Source organism: Thunnus albacares, chromosome 6, assembly GCF_914725855.1.
Source record: "Thunnus albacares chromosome 6, fThuAlb1.1, whole genome shotgun sequence".
Taxonomy (NCBI): domain Eukaryota; kingdom Metazoa; phylum Chordata; class Actinopteri; order Scombriformes; family Scombridae; genus Thunnus; species Thunnus albacares.
Window position 1 is genome coordinate 35,793,136 of NC_058111.1, and position 25,829 is coordinate 35,818,964.

Consider the following 25,829-nt stretch of genomic DNA (forward strand, 5'->3'; position numbering starts at 1 on the left):
TCTTGCTTGTATGTGCATTCTCTCTTTGAAAAATTTCAAAAGGCCCATGCCCTCGGCCTTGTTTAATTTTCTTTTTTTTTTGGCATAGCCTAATGTCAGCTGAAATGAACACAAGATACTGTATCAGAGGTTAGTAATGGGCACTTTGGCTCTTTTCAGGGAGCCGGCTTTGTCCCTCCCTTTGTCGCTCCCTGATGCTGCCAAAAGATCATACCCAGCAAAACCTTGACTTGATAATGAAATTTTCACTAATATCTCCTCACAATCCAACTATACCATACTTAAGGCAGCAGCTTGTATAATTATACAAAGGCAGAAAGTCACAGGTTTAATTCCTCCAACTGGCCTGAAATGATGTGTGAAAAACCAGTAACTGCAGACACACAGCAGCTGGAAGAAAGAGGAGGTCATATTATACTGAGAAATATTAGCTTTTTCTAAGTGAATAAATGTTAATGTGATTTATAAGGAGAGTATCCAAAGGACAATGAGAATGCTGAGCTTTCAAGTTTCATCAGGAGTCATTAATAACTCCATCAAGCATATCAAAATTTAAAAAACACACACACAAAGGGAAACCATTTACTGCATACTGCCGCTAGAAACTGAGTACAGTTAGCTGATAATTACCCTGATCAGCCACTGTCAGTAATCAATACAAATTATTAAACCATTCATCAAACCAATAACTAACAGCAGTCAACATCAGACAACCTTATCGTACTTTAACAGTCACCTAGTGTTTCTGTAGTGGTGAAAATATACATATTAGCAGTTGAATTAAACTGAAGCTCCCTGTGCTCTCCGAGGAAAATACTGTCCCTTTAACTCCCTTTAAGAAATATGATGTATTAACAATTCCTTACGTGTCTGCGAAAACACAGACCACAAGACAGAAGGTGTCATATGTTGACATATATTGTAGTATCAATATAATCTATAATGATAAACTGCATTTCCGTACAAACTTTACATTTTGTCGCTTGAACTGCTACCAGCCTCCATTGATTAGCTGCACTATTTTAGTGGGAGAAGATGGTGGGAATGAGGGGCGAACCAATTAGAAAATTAAGATTTCTCACTAAAATACATGCTGGTTGGTGGATCAGATACACAATGAATTAAACACCGACTCATAACACTGTTAATTCACCATCTATTGTGTGTGTGTGACGGTATTTGAGGAGTTTTTTCAACTGTTACCAAAGTAAGTACCCGGTTTGCTGCTCACCTTTGTCACTCACTCCTGTCCGGGTTGACAAACTGTGATTGACAGCCAAAGCATGCTGTGGCAAACGATCAGTGATGGGATCGAACTGAACCATCTCCGAGGGTGGTCTAAAAATTTGTGATTTTTTTATTACTAGTTTTTGTCAGTTGCTGAACATAGTAAAATGATCATTGATATAGGCTGCTTAAATATAATCACCTGATTGCAGGGACTTTATGATGATACGTTTATTTTTAAAAAGACAAAAATTGGGCAAGCAAAACCATAACTTTGCTCCCCCTAAATGAATAATGGGGATGCATTTGTTCCACTTGCTCCATTGCTCAGACGCCATGTTCAGGGTTAGACTGCAAGTCCATAATGCATAGTCTGTGTAACAAACTGAGCCTGTGGAATGACGGAAGGACAGAAACATTTACCAGACAGGTAGTCTGATGAAAACACGCTGTTTGTTGCATTATGGGTAATGTAGGATCCAGCTTGACCAATACTAAGGACTACAACTCAGGATATCTCAGCCTCCGCTTCTTCAATTTTGACCATTCTTTTTATAATATGTGTCTTGTGAGTCCCCTGGCATTATGTAAGTGCGGTATTTATTTGCTTGAGTACCCCTATAAATCTTTTGTTTGACAAGAGTTACTGGTATGATATCGGTTCCAAAACTCAGGTATAAGCAGATGGAGTATTTTGGTTATACTTTATCTTACTAGTCTATAATATGCTAATCATTTCCTTGTAAGGTTACTGGAAAGAACATAGTTTGGTACAAACTATAGAGATAATACAGTTTTAATTAAATATGAACTAGTGTAACCAAGGGAGTCTTAATTCTTTAACTGACAGAAAATACAGTGTGAAGTTTTGTGTGCAAACTACATATTAGTACATGTGCTACCAAATTACATAACCCTTTTAAAGACATGTCCTAAGAATTCACAGTAACACAGCAGCTTTAGGAAATAATTGAAAAATCTGCTTGCTCATGGGGGAATTGTTGGGTCTCTGTAAATTAAAGAGTATGGTCTTGACCTGCTCTATGTGAAAAGTGCCCCGAGATGACTTTTGTTGTGATTTGGCGCTATATAAATAAAAAATGATTGATTGATTGAAAAAACCTAATATGATAATATATCATTTGACACACAAAACTATGCATTGAAAATGGTAGATTATTTCTTTGTTGTAACAATGCTTCTTGGCAATAAATCATATACCATTGGAAAGCCTCTTTATTTCCCTTTTGAATGGTACCTCATTTGTAAGGAACATGCATTTGTGGGATGAGCAGCAGAGCTGAGTATGTAGGTTGCGCCCATGAAAAATTTGCCAAATCTTCTCTGCCAATGCCAAACAGCTTATTCTGCCATTGACACTTGTTTGGTGTTTGGTGAATTGGATGATTGAAGTTTGAAGAAACAAGACATATTGGCAATTTAACAATTTATTCATTTAACAAACAGGAGCCTCAGTAGCGTGTGGAAGAACCTTACACAGCCACAGCAGTCTGGCACCTCCTCCTCATGCTGGTCACCAGCCTGGTCACACACTGCTGTGGGATGACATCCCATTCTTCAACCAGCATTTGTCGCAAGTCAGCCAACGTGGTTGTGTTGGTCACTCTCGCACAAACAGCACGCAGAGTCTGATCCCACAAGTGTTCAATGGGGTTGAGGTTAGGACTGCAGGCAGGCCATTCCATCCTCTCCACTTCCAAATTCTGGGAGTAGTCTCTGATAAACCCTGCTCTGTGGGGGTGAGCGTTGTCATCTTGGAGTTCAGTCCCAGACTGTGGAGATATGGGATTGCCACTGGTTGCAGAATCTCATCTCGATATCTGCAGCTTTGCATTGGGATTGCCTCCAATGGAGACAAGCCTCGTTTTTCCAGTGAGGGGAGATGCCGCCCCACACCATCACACTGCCTCCACCAAAAGATGTTACTATATCGGTGCAGCAATCAGCATAGAGTTCTCTGCATCTTCTCCACACTTTGACCCTATGATCCAAGTGCCATAGGCAGAATCTGGACTCATCGCAAATGTTGCACAATTTAAAAGGGAAATAAACAGGCTTTCCGATGGTATAAGAATTATTGCCAAGAAGCATTAATACAACAAAGACATAATCTACCGAACACAAATTTCCTTACTTTTTATGCTAAGTTCATATATATTCTGTAAAACACTAACAGCAAGGAACTTTTGTCCATGGTCTTAAACGAAAACAACATTCAAGATGTCCAATGTTTAAATAAAATCTTAAGATATATAAAATATTCAATGCTCAATTGTTAAATTAAATTGCAATATGAGGCATGATACCTTCCTCCTTTAAACATGGTAGTGAATGAAACAATAGCCTGTGTCCACATCGCCAAAACCAGATGATGACTCATAAACATGAACACACGCCTTGTCCTGCAGCTTGTTGAACGAGCCACCCGACAAACATTCACCAGTGAAAAGTGCACCGCTAACGACAGTTAGCAGCTACATAGCTAATTAGCTGCTCACATTAAACAGCATGTAAACATACCTGCAGATGTCACTACGGACCCGTTAGATGCTTGATGTTTGGTGGTCGCTGTCAGTGACATGCTGTCTGTCCATGACTTGTACTTAAAGCAGTTTGTTTACGTTGTCTTAAATGAGATATTAAATTTTGCAGTTAATTCACGGTTCACATGCGTGCCGAATCGTGGGGGCGATCTGTACGGATCACGGATTAACTGCGATCCGTTGCACCGCTAATAAGAATAAATCAATGTTTACAGCAATGGTTAAGACAAGCAGGTAACCAGAGAAGACCCCACCCATTCATTTGGCTTCCTCCTCCATCCTGTCCTTCTGTCAAGCTGCAGGGCAGGTAAGTGATTTAGCAGAGTCTTTTCTTTCTGCTTTACATCTCCACCTCTCACAAAGCATTTGTTCTCTAATCCTCCACTGCCCATTCTCTCTCTCCTCTCTTTCAGAGAGCTGTGCTGGGTAAACGTGGGGGGGGGGGGGCTTCTCATGTTCCACAGCAGCTGGGTGGGGGGGAGTGACAGTGTGTGAAACACTACTTCATTCTCTGCTGCCATTTTGTCCTTGTAGCCCTACTATTTGATTGACATCAGTTTTGTGTGTGTGTGTGTGTGAGAGAGAGAGAGGGAGTGGAGAATGGGATTCCCCACATAATGCAGTTATGTGGTTTGTGACTGCACGGTTCACACACACACACACACCTCCTGTCAACCTCCTCTCCCTGGTTGGCTCTCTGTTAAACTAAATGCTGGTTCAACCAAAGATCTTAACCACGTTAGCCTAAAGTATTGTTACAAATGGAAGAGGATTTTCAGTTTCCTGTTTGGTTTTCTTCAGTAAGTGGCCATGGCATGAGCATGTATACAGAAAATAATAGGCAAGGCAAAGGAATCTTATACTCTGCTTCATGTCCTGTAACATATTAGAATAGCTCGTCCTGCATACACATATTTGTTACAAATATTCAGTCAAATTAAGATTGCCTGAAACAAAACGTTCATTGTCATGTAGTCAATATATGCAGAACTTCATTGATTCCTACTTTTGGAAAAACATATTTTTCAACTTTTTGTGATTTATGGCTAGCAGAGGCTAGCTGGCTGTGCTTCCCTGTGGCCATGCTGCGGCTAACGCTCCGCTATCCTCACAGCTAACGTTAGCCCCGGCTCTTCATGTGGATCCAACCAGAGCACCGAGCCCCGGTTTGTTATTCAGGTTAAAGTGGGAAGAAGCTGTGGGTTCGACGGATAGCTTGAGTGAAGTGGACCCTGCGGAGGCAGCACTGGGACCGTCAGGGAGAAACAGTCCTTCGAGGAGCTGCTAAGTTCGGCTGCACAGATAGGAAACACCTCAGCTGACAGGATGTACCACTCTGTTTGGAAAAAAAATCGTTTTGGTTTATAACGGCAGTTGGCAACCAGTGTGTTAGGTGCATTACTGCCACCTTCTGCTCCGGAGTGTGGACCTGAGATTAAATCCTACACATTAATCCTGTCTGTCTAATGAACTCAATGAAAACTCTACTGCTTCACCCACTTGGCAGGTTCATTAAAGTTTTAAGGCTTCCTAAATTCTTCCTTCATATATTGTCTTTCTTTATCATACTTTGTACAATCTATGCTTGCATGTATAATAGCTTCCTCAGCCATCTGGAAAAAAATATGTGCGTATATCGATGTCGGCGCATATATTGGTATCAGCATCGGCAATCAGCCACAGTGAGTTGGGAATATCGGCATATGGGATAAAAAAAAAAATCCAATATCGTGCATCCCTATCTTTTTTTTTTTTTCTTGTCCTTCCATCCACACCGAGCATGGGCACTATGGCAGGGCAATAATTCACAGGGGAGTCCATAGAGGCCATTTATGAGATCAGTGTAGATCCAAGGAGGAATAAAAAGGGAGGGGAGCGTGCTCAGAGAGAGAGAAGTAACTTCCCATTCATTTTCAATCTCATTAGTGGACTTTAGTGCTGCTGGAAGTTGTGCAGCTGTTTGCTGTGTTTAATACTTTGGATTTTGTTGAATAGTGACAGACATGACCTCCATAATTTTAAATTAAGTTATTATTAGTGTCTATCATTTCATTTTAGTAACTTGGTGTTGTTGAGGAAATCACTCAAGTCCTTGTTCAAAGTTTGCTGTGGTGGAAGTGATTTAAGAGCATTCCGGAAGTACTGACACAGAGCAGGTCTGAGACAGTAGACTGACCCAGAACAGAGGGCAGAGGGACAGATATACAGATGGTTGAGGGGTGTGATCAGACCATATACAAATACAGTTGTGGATAAAGGAGTTGTGATCAGATCAAAAGGAAGGAAGGAAGGAAGGAAGCATTTGCATTCAGACCTTACAGTGTGACACAGACAAGATTCAACTTAGTAACGGGGCGATGGGGAAAGGAAGGGGCTCCCAGACAGATGAAATCAAGGGCAGCAAAAGGAGGGGGCACTGCATTCAGACAGGATCAAAAAGCTGCTTTTGTTGAAGGTGCTACTTTAGTGTTAGCATGAGCCTCAGTAGCTAAACTGCACAGACAACAACTCTTCAGAGTACATCAACACGACTGCCACAGTGAGCAGATAGAGGCACCCTGCAATTTTTTCTTCCTTGGACAGCAGGGAGGTGCGTTTGTTTTAGAGTTTGTGCGGCCCTTATGGGCGGTCACTAAACACCCCAGTATCTCTATCTCATTGAAAGGTAAAAGGGCTGCACCTGGTGGCCCAACCGTACTACAGAAAACCTACAGAACATCTGACAGTTATGCACATCTCTCGTCTTCTGCATTATCGGTTAATATATCCTTAATCAGTTAAATTATTAACAGCACTTAACCAATAATCGATGACTCATTGACATCCCTACATGATATCATATATTTTCTCTGTACCAGTAGGCCCATTTTGCACCATATTCAAGCCTATGTGAAATGTCTTAACCTAAATGCGGGTGTAGGTGGATGTGTTTTAAGGCCAGACACCACAGTTGAATAGGGACAAAATAAATCTTGTTCTTCAATCAGAATTAAACTTATTAATATAGCCCCACATACAATATATTTGTATTATAACCTTTATTTTTTATCATGAAAATATGCAAATCAGGCAAACACATGAAATAAGTCAGGACAAATATAGCAATTTCAGGTGTGTTGTCTTCCCTTAATCTTATGTCTATAATAATAATGAATTAATAAGAAAAATAAAAACATATGCACTAAGAAATTATGTAGATGGTTGACTATTTGAAAGAGTTAAAACTGAGACAAGCTTTACAAAAAAAAAAGTGGCATGGATATGATAAAAAAGAAAACTGGCAATAAAAAACCTGTTCAAAAGTATCGTCTTCCCTTAAAGCACTATCAGTTCTCTCATTTCATTTCTCATTTTACATATTGTGTTATTTGTTTAGCAGGCGTCAAGTAATATAACTTTCAACATGTTTTACAAATTGCAGATGGGTAATATGACTTGGCTGTGGCTTGAAAAAGATTTTTTGCTTTAATGCCTGAATTCAATATTATCATTACCAAATCTTGCTCTTATGCACTTACTGTATGTCTTACTACATGCACCTGCAACCTTGTTGCGCTTGTGTCAGATTGAACAAGGAACTGATTGTACCTCATTTGTGTGTCGCTTTGGACAAAAAAATCTGACAAATAAATGAATGTAAGTGTACATAAACTTTACAAATGTGTTGTATTGCTGTTATCGAAATGAATGATTCTGAGCCAGCTGTAGGTAAATCCTCACAATATTAATTGTTACTTGTATAAGTGACGCATACACAGAATTTGATCTCATGTAATACATGAATGTGTAACAGAGTTCATGCTTTAATGATTAACAAGTGAATTATTATCATTATTATTATTATTATTATTATTGATTTTGCATACATGTTCCATATGGCTATACATACATACATATATATATATATATATATACACATTAATTATTAATCTGCTGCTGAAAATAGTTCTCAACAAATGTAATATTTCCTCCTGTCTGAGTAATGTTTACTAAAAACTACAGACTCCAGCTGTTTTAGGAAATGATTGACCCTTTTTAAAAAACAAAAAAACAAAAAACAAAACTATGTATTTATGAGATGTTTTTCAGATTTATGTCTTCAGTAGGAGGCAGTGGGATTGAAACACGCACAGAAAGTATTGAGAGGCAGACTAACACATTATTGGTTTTGGTCTTTTCAGGGGAATTTGTTGAGTTCAAGAAACATTTATTGTAGAAAATGCCAAGCTTTTTCTTTGAGGTTAATTTTATTTTTTTCTTCCAATCTCAGCATACTGCCCTCTACTGGGTTCAGTGTGTGGCTGCTGTACAGATGAAGTTCATGTAGAGAACATGAGCAGAGTTTGTCAGTTGCAGTTTCAGTTCACACTGTTGTTTTGAGAGCAGCCGGATGGAAATGTGACCCTCCTCCTATTCAACCCTCCCATTGATTCTGTGAAGCCTCTAACCTCCTTCAGTGGGAGGAGGGGGTGAGCTACCTCATGGTAATCAGAAACACACACACACACACACACACAGAGAACTCATTTGCCCTATGACAAAAGTGTGAGAGAAACAGAAAAATGAACCCTCGGCATTTTTAAGTACATATTTCTCCACAGAGTGAGAGAATGGGTTAATATCTCCTGCTTTCACACACATTGAAAGTTCTCTACCACCCACACTGACACTCTCTCTCTCTGAGGTGGAGGAGGGAGTTGGGTGAGCGACAAGAGGAGGAGAAAGAGGGGGAAGGTGACAGAGAAGAAAGAGGAAAAATAAAGAAAGCTGGAGGTCAAGTTATATGGACGGAGGACAGAAAGGAAGTGGGGAAGGAGAAAGTAGAGAAGAATGATAGGAGAGACTGAGGGAGCAGAGAAGATGGGGAAGATAAGGAAGGATGGAGGGACAGATGGGGAAGGACACTAAAAGGAACAAAGGCAAGAGGTAATGGGAAGGAAAGAAGGAAGGAAGGAAATAAAGAGTTGAAAATAACTGAGGGAGGAGGAACATTGTGGGAGAAAAGGTAGGAGGGAAGATGGAGGAAGAGAAAGGAAGAAAAGAACATGAGAAGGAGGGAGGAGTGACTCCATGTGTGCTACCATGGCATGAGAGCAGAGGAACAAAGCTGACAATACAAAGTGTTAAAGGAGCCCTACAGGGTTGTGTGTGTGTGTGTGTGTTTGAGAGAGAGAGAGAGAGTGCTGACAGAAGGAATTCTTCTTTTGTGCCTCTCACTGTACCAGGACTGAGGAGCTGGCTGGCACCTCCCTATTGGCCAAGAGAATGTTCAGAAAGGGATTTTTGAATGTGATTGGTTGGCAGTGTCCAGCCCTCTCTCTCTCTGAGAATCCACATCTTCTCACATCTTAATATGTGCACACTGTTGTTGAATCTCTGGGTTTTCACCCAGTAGTCCAGGCTGAACAGAATTGAATAATTTAGATCATTCAAACTTTTTTGATATTTAGTTATAGCAAACATTATACCAACTATATACCATATTCCCTGCAAATAGGTTTTGTTGTATACCTTCTGCAGTGACCATATCATATGGTAACAATAAGACTTCAAACATGGATATCAGACCTTCAGAATAAATGTGGTGGGATAAATAAAATCACAGATTAATAATCGTAGTCAGAGAAATAGAAAACCATAACACATGTCCTCTTCTGTGTGCTGCACATAACATAGTGATCATCAGCCAATGAGAGCAGAGTATGTTTCATTATTAATGTATAATTTACATATGAGGATGAAGTACACACAGACTTGTTTTCAGTCTGTTAAGTACAACATAATGGTATATTAAAGCATTTTAACAGTTATTAGCCTGTAGTTTCATTAGTCTGCTATGAATATTAAAAAAATGAATTTGAGTTTTTTAAAGAATTATAATTCCCCGGGTTTACTGAATGCCAGATGCAGAAAGCCCTCCTTTTAAATTTCCTCTTATCTGTTCACTTGATTAAGCAATCCAGATTTCCATGCCAGTACCGTTTTTTTCTGATATATGATCCCTGGGAAGCTCTGTATGTTTTAGAATAGAATTTATTATTGTAATGGCTGGGTTTATCATCACTTTACTATTCTTTTTTTTTAGCTAAAACAGATGCCTGCAGTCACTGAAAATGAGGTGTAGGAGTGAGGCTGAACCAAAACAGTAAAGTTCTTGGTTGTAAAACCAAAACAATAAGCTGTAAGAGGTTAAAAAGCTCTAACGAGCTGAGGGGAACTGCAAAGTTGGTGTAAAATTACACCTAGTCATCTGATCCATTTTTTAAAATTTAAAATCTTAATTAGTGAATCTTTAAGAAACAACTGGTGATGAGAGAACTCGGTCCCCCTGGATTATTGTTGTGATTATTATGACCAAATTGCTGTACCTTTGCAGCTTTTTTGGAATACTTGAACGTTGAAAGTCAAGACAAGTAATTATTGTGATTGTTTGGTTTTTTTGCATTGATAATCTGAATATAAAAACCAGCATTCCTGTAATAGTATATACTGTATCCAGCCAGGAAAATTAATGTCCTTTAGAGATTTTTTTTTTACCAGACCTGCCAATTCTGGATTAATTCTCTGAGTAGCACTTTGGTGGCCTAGATGTGTCAGATGCAAATTACTGCTGTTCGCACAATTAATTATAGTACATAATTTGCATACATACGCATTACAGTACATAATTTGCATACATACAGCAGTCAAACAGCCAAAAATTGGGGGATGCACTGATATGAAAATTCCTGATACCAATAACAGGTTGTTTACAAAAATAGTTGGTCATTTATTCCTGTGTTTGTTCATCTGTCTTTCACCTGTCTAAACATAGCTTACCAAGGAACACAATTTCACTTAGGCCACATACTAACCTACCACTACTGCTGGATTTATATGATTTCTAATGTTTACTCCTCCACAATAATCAAACTTTATGCCAATTTCATTTTCAGCTAATTTGAAAAGATGATGACAATGTAGCTGTTAAACCCTAACCAGCCTAAACAGACTATTTTGTGGCTATGCTGAAATAAATATTTTAGAGCTGGTTAATACAACTGTTCTCATTACAGGTAGGCTATTACGTAATGGTATGATCACCTAATAACAATAGGCTGAATATGAACATGGCTGTTGAAACTGTAGAAGTAATCACATCCTTCCTAACATATTGTACATAATTTGCAATGGGGATGTTTCCTTTCCTTGAAATTCTCCTAGAGTAGGCAAAGTTATAGACTAAACAGTTCCAACACACACACACACACACACCGCTCTCTCCCCTCAGTTCTCTTCTTCAATATCTCATGGTGACTTTGCTTTCTTCCTCTCCTCACTTCAAAGTGTCCTCAGTGAAAAGCTGACCAGGTTACTTCTCATGTGTACATGTAAGTAGCGAGTTTAGAAGTGTAACATTAATAGTCATGGTGCAGGTCTGCACTCTGCTCTCATTTATTATATACTTCCCTTTGCTTGTGTCACCATTACTCCAGGACTAAATGTACTTGTGTGTGTGTCTGTGTGTGTGTGTATGTTTGTATGTATGTATGTTTGTATGTTTGTGCACGTGCGTGTTGCCCACTGCTAGTCTGATTAAGAAGGTGTCATTTACCTTAAACCACAGAGGCCAAAAGCCGTTAACACATCTAGTATTACACCCCCAAACACAAACACATACTCATATTATGAATTCAATGACAGATATGCCTTAACTTGTTAACTGTTAATGGAGAAAGGAGGGAGGCAAATACTGGATTTTCAACGCTGATACCAATATTGATATTCAAGCGTTTAACATTTTCTAATAAAAATATATCATCCCATATTTGTTTTTTAACATAAATACAACATGAAATGATAGTTTTGATAATGATGCCTTTGATGTAGTTATAAAATAACTATAACAATATTTTTAATATCTTTTTATAGAAGTGATCAGCGTTAGCAGATGTCTGTGCCTTACTGACTGCCCTCTGGGTTTGAAGCATTTTTTAAGTGATTTTTTTTCATAATCCTTTCACTCCTTTCACCACCTGATATCACCAGAGACTGAGCTTTAGCTCTGTTTGCTCTGAGAAAACAGCACCCTCTTTATGTTGTCTCCTATAATGGACTGCAGTTGACTGTGTGTCAAATCTAACGTGGTGATATTTAAATGGTAATCATGCAAAAGTGTCAGGAATAATGGTCATTTTCTATTGATGGTTAACCTCTTTAAAGGTAGATTTTAAGACACTGCCCTTCAAAGAAATACAACAGCAGCAGTCATTTATTCAAATTCATAAGTGCCTACTGTTGGTTTGCTGTGCATTGAACTGACCTGGTTCCTCCGTCAAAGGAGGAAGGTGACCTTAAAGACCCTCAAAACCCCATAAGGAGGCACCCAGGGTGAATGGATGGGTAAATAAAGCAACAGACTTCCACAGGGAAGGCTGCTGTTCATTTCCAATTTCCTACCAAAAGCCAAGATTGTTTTTTTAACCATTAACCAAGATCTGTCTCTTATGTTAACCAAGTAGTTCTTCTTTTAACCATGATGACGAGGTTCCCTAACTTTGACAAAGTAGATGTTTTTTTAAGGCACTGGTCCTTCTGATAAGGGAGTCACATCAGAAAATAATATACTTAAACCACTCATAATTGCAATTGATGTGACATGATCCCTCACTGGCTTCCGACCAGTGAACACCACTGATTTTGTTGGATGCAACACCTAGCCAAGCTTGAAACTCTTCAACCAGGAACTGAACCTGAGCTGATTTCCCTCTGCAGCAGCCTTATATTGAAATACAAGAAACACAATAGTATTTAATTTGTGTTTGCAAACTGATAAGGCAGAGTTATAAGTTTTTTTCTGTTTCTATTTAGAGATTTTACTTGCTCTGCTCAGTCTGAATACAGTGTGTAGGATAACCCCAAGACAAAACAACTCAGGCTAGGCACTTACTTAACCAGGCAGTTTGTGTGTGACTTGTTGACTAAGCAGGTGGATATTTGGTGACTGGCTTTGTTCTTTGCCTTTTTAAGACAAATATATTTACTTTGCATCACACACACACGCACAGGCAGGGGTGTACTGTATTCCTGAGCTCCCACTGGCACAGATATTCTTAGCCTAAATGAATCAGCAATGAGGATGCAATTAGAGCTGATTGCTGCAAGGAAGGTCATCGGTTTGTTTTCAAATGGGTGGAACACTGTTAGGGCTGCCTCCTAACTGTTGATAATTCAAATCATCAGTTGAGAAAGCCACCGATTCAACCCTCATGTTGTCATTCAAAGTATTTTTTTGTTTTTTGTCCACAGAGCAACACAGAATACCAAACGTATTTCAAACCTTGTCTTGTCTCAAAATGACCTGCTCTGAGCTGCTTTGTTAAAGGTCCAAAACACTGGATCCTACATTTACCACTATGCTGTTTGTTAGACCCTCCAAGCCTGTTGAACACCCACATCTTCAATTGGCTGTTTTACTTTAGAAAGACTTTGTTGGCATGTAAATCCATGTTAAAGCATTCCCTCTTTATTTCTGTCACACTACAGCGCTGCTCTGATGACACATCTTTGTATTAATATTTTCTAATTGTTTGGGGTCCCCTACCACTGACACTCCTACATTTGTTCAGTTTTTGTCTGCTGATTTCTGAAAGTAGGACTGCTCCTCAGTGTGAACTTCTTTTTGCTCTTTGGTAACATTTTTGTGAATGAAACTTGCCCACAATGGAGTAAAACATGGAATTTACATGGCAATTTTAGGGTGTTGATGATACTAATGATGAAATCTCACAAACGTTATCTACTCACTGACTCATGAACAGGTAGCATTCATCAAGCTGAATTGAGCAACTCGTAACACTTTCAGGCTGTTAAGAGAGTTTGTTGAATTCGACTCGGAACACTTGTACGCATAAACCCCATAAAAGAAAAAAGTCAGAGAGTTTTAGGATAAGAATATGAAAAGGTTCTTACATGAGGCTCAATGTCTTACTGTGTACACACACCAGCTCACGCTCTGTAAATTGTTTTATATAACAACTAATTCAGTTTTTGCTTTGTAGACCAAAAATCATCTGAAGTGGTTATACTTTGAGCGGCTGATGCATTTTTTAAGCAATTTCTTTTGAAATGGTAGCAGAAAGACAAATGATGGATAGTGGGTAATTGAGTTTTTCTGGCCCAATGGACGCCTTTCTGCTGATTGATGTGTTAACCAGAGCTGACAGTCATGATTATAGGCGCCATTCTGCTGCAGTTCTCTGTATGGATGAGATAATACACACTCCCCCTCTTTCTTCCTCGCTCCCCCCTTCTGTCTTGTGCTGTTTGTTTTCTCGTCCACCTCTCATGCTCTCTATTCCCTCTTGTCTGCCAGTCGGCCTTTCTGCTTGTCTATCTACACTCCTTCCAGATCGATGAGGCTGTAATTATCACAGTAGGATGGAAAACAGTCCCAGTCTTTTGCTGCATAGCAGTGAGGCCTCCTTAATGACAAAACACAGTTTTTTACTCAGATGGTGTGTGTTTTTGTGCCTGGTGATGGTGGTGATGTTTAAATCACATGGCAGCCATACTTTACATCAAACTCAACAAACAGCAGTTCAGATTTAGACCTGTTGTAGGCTCTGAAGGGCAGACATGATGGATCAGGCACTAAAGAAGATGTTTGATTGATTTCCTTTATATATTCTACAGTGGGTATTTTTTTTTAAAACAAACAGATCTTGTAGTGAATATTGAAACTAGCAGTTGATTAATTGTAGCCCCCCTACAGAGGGGCCTTCAGCATCTGACATGTTTACTGTTGTCTTCACAAACGCTGTCTGTGCTGTGAGTCATAATGCGTGGGTAAGGAACTATTTTCAGCCTTCTGCTATACGTTTTGTTGCTTCTGTCAGCTCCTCTCTATGTGTGTGTCTGTGTGTGCTGTTTTTTCAACATGTCAGCTGGTAACAAAGGCAGGATGAAGCCAACAGCCTCACCAGCAGGCTTTCCTCTCTCTGTTATCTGTTAACATATAACTGTGTGTGAGCAGGGTCTTAGCCAGCGGTGGCAGTGGTGTGTCCGTGGTGTGGAAGCTGCTGGCTGCTGTTTGCCACACAATTCAAGGCCAATTAGCCTATAATGAAAAGCTGATGAGAGGGTGTTTAGAGCTGACAGTAAGTGGGGCCTCTCAGTAGGGAATGAGAGTGTTTTTCTGTGTTGCCATCCCGTCTGTGTGTGTGTGTGTGTGTGTGTGTGTGTGTGTGTGTGGCAAACATTGCAGACACAGGCTTGTTGGGTTTCCTTGTATAGAAACAACGTGGCAATTATGCACTTAAGAGCAGGGTAGCAGAGGAATTTAAATTATTTCAATTTCCAGAGTGTCTGCAGTTTCTTCATAAGAATATACAGTTATAAGAAAAATTATTTGCCACTTTAACTCTGCTTGAGCCACCAGTGTGTCCATCATTCCAAGCTCATGTGGCATAGCCAAGCATTGCTCACATCAACAGAACTTGTTTCCAACAATTCAGTGTCAGGCTTAGCCTTAGGGAATGCACAAGACATCTAGATTGTTTCAGTTTGATGGAATGGTGCAGCTCACTGGTAGGTTGGAATATTTCAGTCAATTTAAGACTCATATAAAATACCTTCACTGGACTGCTGGAACAAGCAGATACAGAATATATATCTGATATTGTTATATTGTGTTAAAAAAAAGTCACTGTAAATCAGCGTAAAATACATTTTAAAGGGGAAATAAGAATGAGGGGATAAATTCCAGGCCTTACAAGTAATAATATAATCTGATGTTGTATTTTAGCCTGAAAGAATAAGTTTGGTGATATTTTTATTGTCAACCAATGCCATGAAAAGAAAAAAAAACAATCTCCATACTGTTAATGCTGTAATACTGTAATACTAATGTTCTGTCGTCAGACTCACTAGAGCACCAAATGTAGATGAATCTGCTGCTGAAAATAGTTCCCAACAAATGCAGTGTTTCCTCCTGTTTGAGTAATGTTTGGTAAAAACTACAGCAGTGTAGGTTTCACTTGGTGTCTTGGTGACATCAGGTCTTGCTGGGATATCTCTCTGGTTTGGTAGACAGAGTACACTGTAATGCTACTACTGTTTGGTTTAAATTTGCAATCAAAAGGTTTAAGAATGTCTTGAAAACTCTTGAAACATCAGTGTTTTTACATGGTTCAGTGTACTCATTGTCGAAAAGACAGTATCTTGAAACTGTACAGAGTAACACATTACACAGTAATAACAGTATGAGTGTGGTAATGATGTGAATCATATGCTATGGCCTTCGCAGTCACCAGAGGCCTGTACTATAAAGCAGTATTTGGGGTTAGTGAGTTAACTTTAGGTTTAACTCTGGGTTTTCAGTCCTACGATGGTGGTTCACTTCTTACTGGGGTACATCACCATGGTAACTCATGCTGAACAGCTAACCTGCTCCTGAGCAGGTTAACTTCAGAGAACCTGTCAACACTCCGACCACTGACCAATGAGATTGCTAGAAAAAAAAGGAGTCATCATTCCTACAAGATCCCGACGTGGACAAAAGTCCTTAGTTACAATAAAGTGACAAATAAAAAAGAGCAAAATATATTTTTATGGGTCAATGGAAACCAGGCTTTCTATTTCCACTCTGGTTTTAAAACAGACCTCCTAACAAATGGAGAGATTGTTTACGGCACTAAAAACATAATGATGATTTGAGCTGCATTTTAATTGTGCAAAGTTTATTTTATCCCCGGAGTGATAGCTGACAATGTGGATGATTTTACACTCTGATTCCATCACTACAGCTCAGAATAATATGAGACAACTCTATGATGATAACTAGAAATAAAAATGAAATATTGTCTTTTATTAGAAAAATAATCCACACATTGTTAATTGGCTCCCATGATTATAAATGCAACATTTGGGTCAGATAGACCTCATCAGTCATTAACTACTTTTCCACTCTTTGCGACGTTAGCAGAAACAGTCTGGCATTATTTTTAAGTTTCTTTTTTTATGTGACATATTCAGAATGGTTCCTTCATCATCCAACTAAATAGCAAAAAATACTCACTCTATACTTAAGTCACATAAAATAATTCCAACAGTATTTTAACCTTTAGCCAACTTTGAATATGTGGAAATTATTTCTAGTGTTTCTACATCTTCTTATTCTATGGTATGATTACAGACTGTCGTTTACATATCGTACTTTTTGATTTCCCTTAAACATAATTTCATTTCATCTGATATCATATGAAGTAGGCTACTTCATTCATGGTTCTGATGATGTCACTTGTAATTAACAACCTCGCGTCTTTCACATGAATGTGCTCACAGTTAGATAGGAAAACCCAGAGTTGACTGATCTAGTTGATAGCAGCTTCGTAGTACTGGTTATCTGGACGGCCAATGTTAGGCTCAGCGAAACCACATAACAAAAAGATATCCTGGGTATTTTAAACTTTCTTCGTAGTACAGGCCTCAGATCTCAACCCAATCACACCACTTCCTTTAAATTCTTCACAATTAAAGTCTCCTGTTTTTTATTTATTTACTCTGATTCGTAAAACTGGCCAATCAGAACAGAGTGGACTCATCGAGAGGGGGGCCCTAAGGAGATAGAAGCTGTAAGATAAATATGGAGTTTTATGAACTGTGAATTATGCAGAGCTACTCTAGTGGAGTCAAAAAATAAAAATAAAAATTTAGAGCTGAAATGAGCATAATAGGTCCTCTTAAATTTCATTTGTAGCAAAATGGCTAAATAATGCACAAAATACTGGTATGGTCTGTAAAAATTTACTGTATGCAGGCTACTTTATTTTGTCATGTCCTTCTACATGCATTTTCAACACACACATGCATACACATGCACTCACATAAAAACAGAAAAAGAGAAATGTGTTTTCAGAAACACTTTAGAGAAAACACAAGCCTTAGCACAAATTCGCCGCAGGGTGTGACATGGCAGCTCCAGCCTGCCGATGGCTTCTCTCTCTGGTAGATAGTCCTTGTGAACACTGTTGTCACTGATCTCAACAGTATTATATAAAGGGGAGAGCAGAGCAGCATATCAGGTACATGTGCTTGACGTCAACCCACTGTGCACTGCCCTCCAACCAGCCCTCAGGGCAAAACTCTACATGTGGGGGACAAGAATAAGTTCTGCTGGCCACAAGTGTGTATGTGAGTGTGTGTGTGTGGGAACACTTTGCCCAGATGTGTGTTTACGATAGTTCCAAATTTGGCTGCCTCTGGGGCATATGTGATTGTAACAACTGAGAATAACAGCAGGCTAAATTCAAGCTCCCTTTACTCTACAGTAGTAACAGCAGTGGTGCCACAGACTGCCACAGTCTAATGTCTCTTTTTTTGCACTCTATATTTCCTGACAAAACTAAGGCTCACTTTTTACTTCAGCTTGGGCTTGACATAAAACATCAGTGAGGGTGTTGTGCAAAATGTGTGAACACATAAGCATATCTAGCCTCTTGACTTTGTCAAAGTCAAGAGGTTGTAATATGTCGCACAACAAGACAGCGAAGCTCTGTAAGCAGTACTGTGTTCCTGTGCATGCGCAGTGGCATCTGCCATACAAAGAACTACTCTTCTGACACTGGAAATGTGATTGCTGTTATCACTCTTTAGATCTGTTTCTAAACAAACTACTGTGCCCAAACTCTTTGTGATGAAAGAACATATAACCCAGTGCAGCGGTGTGGCTCATTGGCACTTCTAATAGTTTTTGGACAACAGAGGTCTTTGTATACACACAAATTTCTTTTAAGTAGATAAATTCAGTGTTGCTTTGGCTCTGCACATGAGATTTGTTGACAATAAGAAAAATACAGAAAATTGCCAGCCTTATCATTTAAGCCTCAGAATGTCAACCCTGGAACACTAACACTGTACCTGTGGACATACAAGCAAAAAACCTAAACAATGTCAAATCCTAGAACGTATATGATACCACTCATGACAAATGATGACTAGTGACTATGCAATAAGTCTGTAAGTAAAGCATGGAAACCCAGCCAAACCAGGGTTAATCCAGTTGTTGAGGTGTCATTACTGTGCCTCCCTGCTGGCACTATTGTTTTCAAAGGAGAGATGTACTGACCCAATAAAGCTGACTTAGACTGCTCTGAGACTTCCGGGAGGGAAATCCTTGACAACCTCCCCCCCCCACCGCCACACACACACCTGAGGTGGCTGTGGCTCAGGAGGTAGAGCAGGTCGTCCACTAATTGGAAGATCCAGTCCCAAGTGTCCTTGGGCAAGATACTGAACCCCAAATTGCTCCCGATGGCTGTGCCATCAGTGTGTGAATGTTTGTGAATGTGACACATAGTGTAAAAAGCGCTTTGAATGGTCAGAAGACTAGAAAGGCGCTATACAAGTACAGTCCACTTACCATTTACCATTTACCCCCTGCCCACCCCCCACCTCCATCCTCACTGACTGAAGTTGACACTGAGATGACAGTTTAAGGTCAAACAAAAATTGCAGTGTTGTTTTTGGCATTTCACTCAGGTGGATTTGAGCCTTTCTTCCCTGAATGACTGTTGAATTGTATTTTAATGCAGGCTTAGGCATTGGTTTGCATTGTTTCAGCTGAGGTGGTTTTCGGTCACGCTCACAAAGCCAAATATTTTTTTTTGTTTGTGTCAGAAGTTAAGTCTCTTGTTTGTTTTTCTTGAAACAAAAAAGTTTGCTCTTCTGCAGAAGCTGTCTGCACGTGTGTGTAATTTTGTGTGCTGTGAGTTTGTAGATGTATCCGTGTGCCGTTATCATCAGTGTATTCGGACAACGGTCTGTCTTTTTCCGGCCCATCTCTCCATCCCTTGTGGTGGAAAGTACAGAGTCATCAAAATGCAGACCACTGTGGCACTCCTATGGCCACAACATGGCATTTAGCGGATCAGGCTTTTCTCCCAAAGCCCAGATTGGCACATATTTGTGGCTCTTTTTTTCTTTTCTGAAAAACAGAACAAAATCTGAACACAGCAGCTACTTGACTTTTAGTTTAAAACTATATCTGATTTTTGTCTGAAGATATTACATGGTTTTTAGAATCAGGGCTGCAGTTTTCATGTATTTCAGGAAAAGGGTTATGATAGGGTCATGGTTTGGCAGCCCATCATTTTGTCCTCGGCAGTTATTTTCTTCAGTGTTTGTTTTGGTGATGTAACACTCCTTTTCCGAACCATGCAATTATTTTGTTCCTTCTCAAACCACCTTTGTTTTTTCTAAAACTTGCAATTGACAATCATTGTCTAGAGACCACACAAGGATGATGTCAGCCTTCATTTTGGTTGCCCAGGGACTGTGCATTCCCTGTCCCCTCCCCATTTCCAATCAATCTCTGTGGTCCAATGGATAATTAGCAGCCAATAAGGCTCAGAGTTTAAAGGTCAACTTGTGGATATGTGGCCTTTTGCTGCTGTAAATCTCTCCCCCTGTTGCTAACCTTTCTCTCTCCTTCTCTTTCTGTTTCAGGATGGAGTGATGATGGGATGGATGTAAATATGGGCCAGTGGGCAGGCATGCGAGCCCCTCTACTTGGCCTCGCCCTGCTGCTGCCATTGCTGCTCTTCAAGCTACCACCTTGCCGCGGCCAGAACACCCAGGGGGCCCCTGAGGATGGACTTCACTTTAGCTTCACTCAGGCTGTCTACCATGCCATGGTTTATGAAAACTCAGCAGCACGCACCTATGCCAACAGTAAAGTTAAAATGGGTGTCCACCTGTTCCAGCACTCCTGGGAGATCCGCTACAGAATCACCTCAGGTGATGATGAAGGGTTTTTCAAGGCTGAGGAGTATGTACTGGGTGACTTCTGCTTCTTGCGCATAAGGACTAAAGGTGGCAATGCAGCTATCTTGAACCGAGAAATTCAGGATAATTATGTATTGACGGTGAAAGCCTCTGTCAAGGGAGAGGCCCTTCTTGAGACCTGGACTAAAGTCAGCATCCAGGTCTTGGATATGAATGACCTGCGACCCTTGTTTTCACCCACTACTTACTCCGTCACCATAGCGGAGAGCACCCCTCTCAGGACTAGCATAGCACAAGTTACTGCCACTGATGCAGATATTGGCTCCAATGGGGAGTTTTACTATTTTTTCAAAGAGAAAATGGAGCTTTTTGCAGTACATCCAACTAGTGGAGTGGTTTCCCTCAGCGGAAAGCTCAATATTGATGAGCAGAACCGGTACGACTTAGAGATCCTGGCAGTGGACCGGGGCATGAAGCTTTATGGAAATAATGGCGTCAGCAGCACAGCCAAGCTCTTTGTCCATGTGGAGCGTGTGAATGAGCATGCCCCGCTCATGAATGTGGTCACCCACAGCCCATCGTGGCTTGATAAAAATCCTGTGTATGCCATGGTCACTGTAGAGGACCTGGATGAAGGCTTAAATGGAGAAATAGACTCAGTGGTCATTGTGGGTGGAGACCCCTCAGAGCAGTTTTTCATAGAAAGATCTGAGGAAGGGGAGTTTGCCATAAAGGCCTCTGAGTCATTAAACTGGGAGACTCACCCTTATGGTTGTAACCTCACATTGCAGGCTAAAGACAGGGGCACCCCACAGAAATTCTCAGCCGTCAAGGTTGTCCATATTATGGTCAAGAAACGGCAGACAGCAGAAGTTAAGTTTGAGCAGGAGTTGTATGATGTTAGTCTGAATGAAATTTCACCACCAGGCACGATTGTAGAGGCCGTTAAAATCAAGCCAGAGCCTGATGATGCAGAATATATCCTGACACCTTTTGCAGATTCTGCATTTTTTCAAATAAACACTTTAACAGGTGTAATCTCCACCACTCGCTGGTTCACCCACGTTACCCAGGATGTCTTTAATCTAGAGGTATTGGAAGTAGACAGTGAGCTCAAAGTTAAAGTGCGGGTCACTATTCAGGATGCAAATGACAACACACCAACATTTGCTCAGACCTCTTATGAGGGTTTTGTCAATGAGAGTGTACCAGTTGGGACTAGTGTATTGACAGTTTCTGCAGTGGATGGGGATAAAGGAGAAAATGGATACATAACTTACAGCATTTCCAGCCTTCAGCCATTACCCTTCAGAATCAATCAGTTTTCTGGTATCATCAGCACCACTAAAGAATTGGATTTTGAATCCTCATCAGAGAGCTTTGTGTTTGTTGTCAGAGCATCTGACTGGGGGTCACCTTATAGGCGAGAGAGTGAAGTCAATGTAACAATTCACCTGGAGAATGTAAATGATAACCAGCCATTGTTTGAGAAGGTAGCATGCCAGGGGGTGATCTCTAGGGATTTCCCAGTGGATGAAGTGATTACCACAATGTCTGCAATTGATATAGATGAGTTAGAGCTAGTAAAATATAAGATCATTTCAGGGAACGAATGGGGATACTTCGACCTTAACCCAGATTCAGGAGTCCTTGCGCTGCGACGTCCCCTTGCCACAGCTAGTCCAAAGAATGGTGTCTTTAGTCTCAAAATTACTGCCACAGATGGTGAGAACTTTTCTGATCCCATGTTTGTGAACATCTCTGTTGTTCATGGGAAATCTCCTCCTAAAAGTTTCAACTGTAAAGAGACAAGGGTAGCCCAAAAGTTAGCTGAGAAGTTACTCAAAAAGTCCAAAGCTAGCACCAAGCCCAAAATCGAGGAAGGCTTTATTGACCTTTTCTCTGTCAATCGACAAACACCCCAATTTGACAAAGCTTTTCCCACAGATATTGCTGTGTTGGAAGACCTAAAGGTTGGTTCAACTGTTTTTAAGGTGAATGCCTATGATGGCGACACAGGTTTCAATGGACAGATTCTATACTCTATTTCAGATGGGAACACTGACAGCTGTTTTACCATTGACATGGAGACTGGCCTTATCAGTGTCTTTCTGCCCATGGACAGAGAAAAGAGAGATCGCTATCTCCTCAACTTAACTATCTATGACCTTGGCCTACCCCAGAAAACTGCTTGGCGTTTGCTTACTGTCTACATAGAGGATGCTAATGATAATGCACCCCAGTTTTTGCAAGAAGGAGGCTATAAAATTGTCATACCGGAAAACACTGCCATAGGTACAGATGTCATCCAGGTTGAAGCCACTGACAAAGACCTTGGACTGAATGGAGAGATTGTTTACTCTGTTTTGACCAGCACCACCCAGTTTGGTATTAACTCCACTAATGGCATAGTATATGTTGCTGGCCAACTCGACAGGGAGTTTGTCTCTACTTTTAACCTTAAGATTGAGGCTCGAGACAAGGCAGAGAAAGGGAGACAGAGATTTTCTGTGACCTCTTTAAAAATCATATTGGATGATGTGAATGACTGTCCCCCGCTATTTATCCCTAATGTGTACAAAGCCAGGGCTTTGGAAGATCTCCCAGTTGGAACTGTTGTGGCTTGGTTAGAAACCCAGGACCCAGATTTGGGGTTGGGAGGCCAGGTCCGCTACTCTTTAGCCAATGACTATAATGGATGGTTTGAGGTAGACAGGACCAGCGGGGCTATTCGGCTGACAAAGGAGCTGGACTATGAGACACAGCAGTTCTACAACCTCACTGTGAGGGCCAAAGACAAAGGCAGGCCCGTTTCTCTTCTCTCTGTCACCTTTGTGGAGGTGGAGGTGGTAGATGTGAATGAAAACCTCTATGCTCCATACTTTTCCCACTTCGCTTTGACAGGATTAGTTAAAGAGAATGCCCGGATTGGAACTACCCTACTCCAAGTCAATGCTAACGATGAGGACAATGGCAGAGATGGAGAAATCCAATACTCTATTCGTGATGGGAGTGGGCTTGGACGATTCGCCATTGATGAAGAGACAGGTACATTTCTGTTAAAAATGTTTTATATGTACAGTATCATGCTTTTGATCTTTGTTGCTTTATTCTGGGAATTAAAACATATACAATTTTAGATTAAAGAGAGTGGAAGACAGCACTGGACCTTATAAATCTTGAATTAACTTTGATCAGAAAGTTAGATGTCCTGGACAGCCAGTCCACCTGTTGACAAAAAGTCTTAATTAAGGCATCCTTTAAAAGGTGTAGGACTGTGATTAATGATGAAAACTTGAGTTGGGGAGATAGCCTCGCTGCTAGATCCAATGATCTAGCAGATCCCATAAAACTCTGTTTTTTATATTCATTGCCATTTTTGGCCAGAGCTTTAATTTCCCCTCCCTTTTTATAACATATTTCTGGTTCCAGTTTGGAGAGGCATGGAGAGTTTTGACTGGGACTTTTTGAAATGGGGTAATTTTAGAAAAAAGCAGTACACAAAGTGACAACACAGTGAATGGAGCAGTTTTTGGCTTTGCAGTGAGATGGTCGCTGTTTTGCTTTGTCTAAGCTGCTGCTTCTACACATCAACAATTTGTGGCATTCACTATAAAGCAAGCATCACTGCATTACCACTGCTGCTGCTTAAATACAGTATTTATTCAGCCCCACCTCCACCTGTAGTGGCTGGTTATTGTCACTCCCCAGTCTCCCAGATAAATGTGATTCACCCCTTTTTTCAGTCAATGTCAGTTAAACAATATGTAATGTTAATTATTATAACCTTACACTTATGTAGAGTTTCTCCCAAAAATTTAGTTGAGGTGGTAAGCATTTATGCAATCAACACAGACCTGCTGACATTAAAATGGAGCCCAGCTGGTCAATATGTAACTATTGTTTTATTTTTCCTGACCGTTAGTATTAGAGTAGTAGAGATAGTGTGTCAATGCCCAGATTTTCATCACACGCATCTCTGGCAGTCATGCAGAATTCTCAGAACCGCACTTACATACAGATGGGTGACAAATTAAAGGAAAACCCAACAAAGTGTCTAAGTAAGGTGTTGGGCCACCATTTGCTGCCAGAACAGCTTCAGTGCACTTTGGCATTTATTCTACAAGTCCCTGGAACTCTACTGGAGGTATGAACACCATTCTTCCAAAAGATACACCTCATTTGGTGTTTTGATGATGGTGGTGGAGAGTGCTGTCCAACATGTCAGTCCAAAATCTCCCACAGGTGTTCAGTTGGGTTGAGATCTGGTGACTGTGAGACCAGAAATGTTTTATCATAGGATATAGGTGATTACTCAGAACAACTTTGTATTGATTTGCAATGACCCTTCCCTCTAAGGGGATAAGTGGACCAAAACCATGCAAGCCACCGGATCCCCTCACTGTAGGGGTCAAGTATTCAGACCTGTACCAGTTTTTCCTTTGAATTGTCACCCCTCTGTATATGCTTCTCAAACATATCTCCACCTGATTAGGACTCATTTAGCCATTTGTCTCTACTTTCCCCAACTTGTTAAAACTCAAAAGATTAATCATTGTTATTAGATGGCAGAATAAACAGTTGACTTACTCATTATATATGTGAGCTTTGCTATGTAATATAGTGCTCTGCTCTTTTTCTTTGAAGGTTAATGTATATTTGATAAACATGTAATAATTTCTTCCGATGACAGCGGGGACTGACTTGATTTCAGTTAAGATGGTGCACCTCTGCTACAAATTGCCTCAGGAAATCTTGCTGATTGCAACATTTTCTGTCTCAAATTGAAACATGCCAGTTTAAATGAAAAAATATCTTAACAGTGGTGGGGGATGTTTGGAATCTGTCACTGCATTTTCAGGGTAATTTGTGATAGCTGACATAAAAAAACTTAAAGTGGCAGACCTGGCAAGGTAGTTTAACAAAGGTGGTGATCATCTGGCTTAGTTGAACCAGGATTTTCATATCCAGCTACAGTATTGCTGTGTTCACATAAAAATGGGCAGGTTTGTAGATGATTTTTTGTTAAGATTGCAGTGTATGGAAGACAACATAAAACTATAATGGACCACAGAGAAATTATGGTGAAGTAAGCATAAGTGAAAATCAACAAAAGAACACAAACATTTTAAACAACTTTAAAAATAAGGCAATTCAATACAGTACTACTACAAACTGCACCTGTTAGCTATGAACACCTCTTGGATACAATATTGACAAAATCTGAACATCAGAAGCTTCACAAAGCTATCATTTATTATAAACCTGTTGTGT

The 25,829-nt window shown here is 40.1% G+C and overlaps 1 protein-coding gene and 1 long non-coding RNA gene across 5 annotated transcripts in view; one reads left to right on the forward strand and one right to left on the reverse strand.

Annotated features, from left to right (window-relative positions):
* Window positions 1-25,829, reverse strand: part of LOC122983846 — a 372,841-nt gene that overhangs the window by 180,622 nt on the left and 166,390 nt on the right. The window lies entirely within an intron of this gene.
* Window positions 1-25,829, forward strand: part of fat3a (FAT atypical cadherin 3a) — a 255,590-nt gene that overhangs the window by 69,520 nt on the left and 160,241 nt on the right. For all 4 annotated transcript variants that reach the window (XR_006403773.1, XM_044353986.1, XM_044353987.1 and 1 more), the window contains exon 2: window positions 20,277-23,603. Coding sequence is in view for 3 of the 4 variants with exons in the window: in XM_044353986.1 (XP_044209921.1) it covers window positions 20,294-23,603 (3,310 nt within the window). In the remaining variant the exon portion in view is untranslated. The remainder of the gene's footprint in view (window positions 1-20,276; window positions 23,604-25,829) is intronic.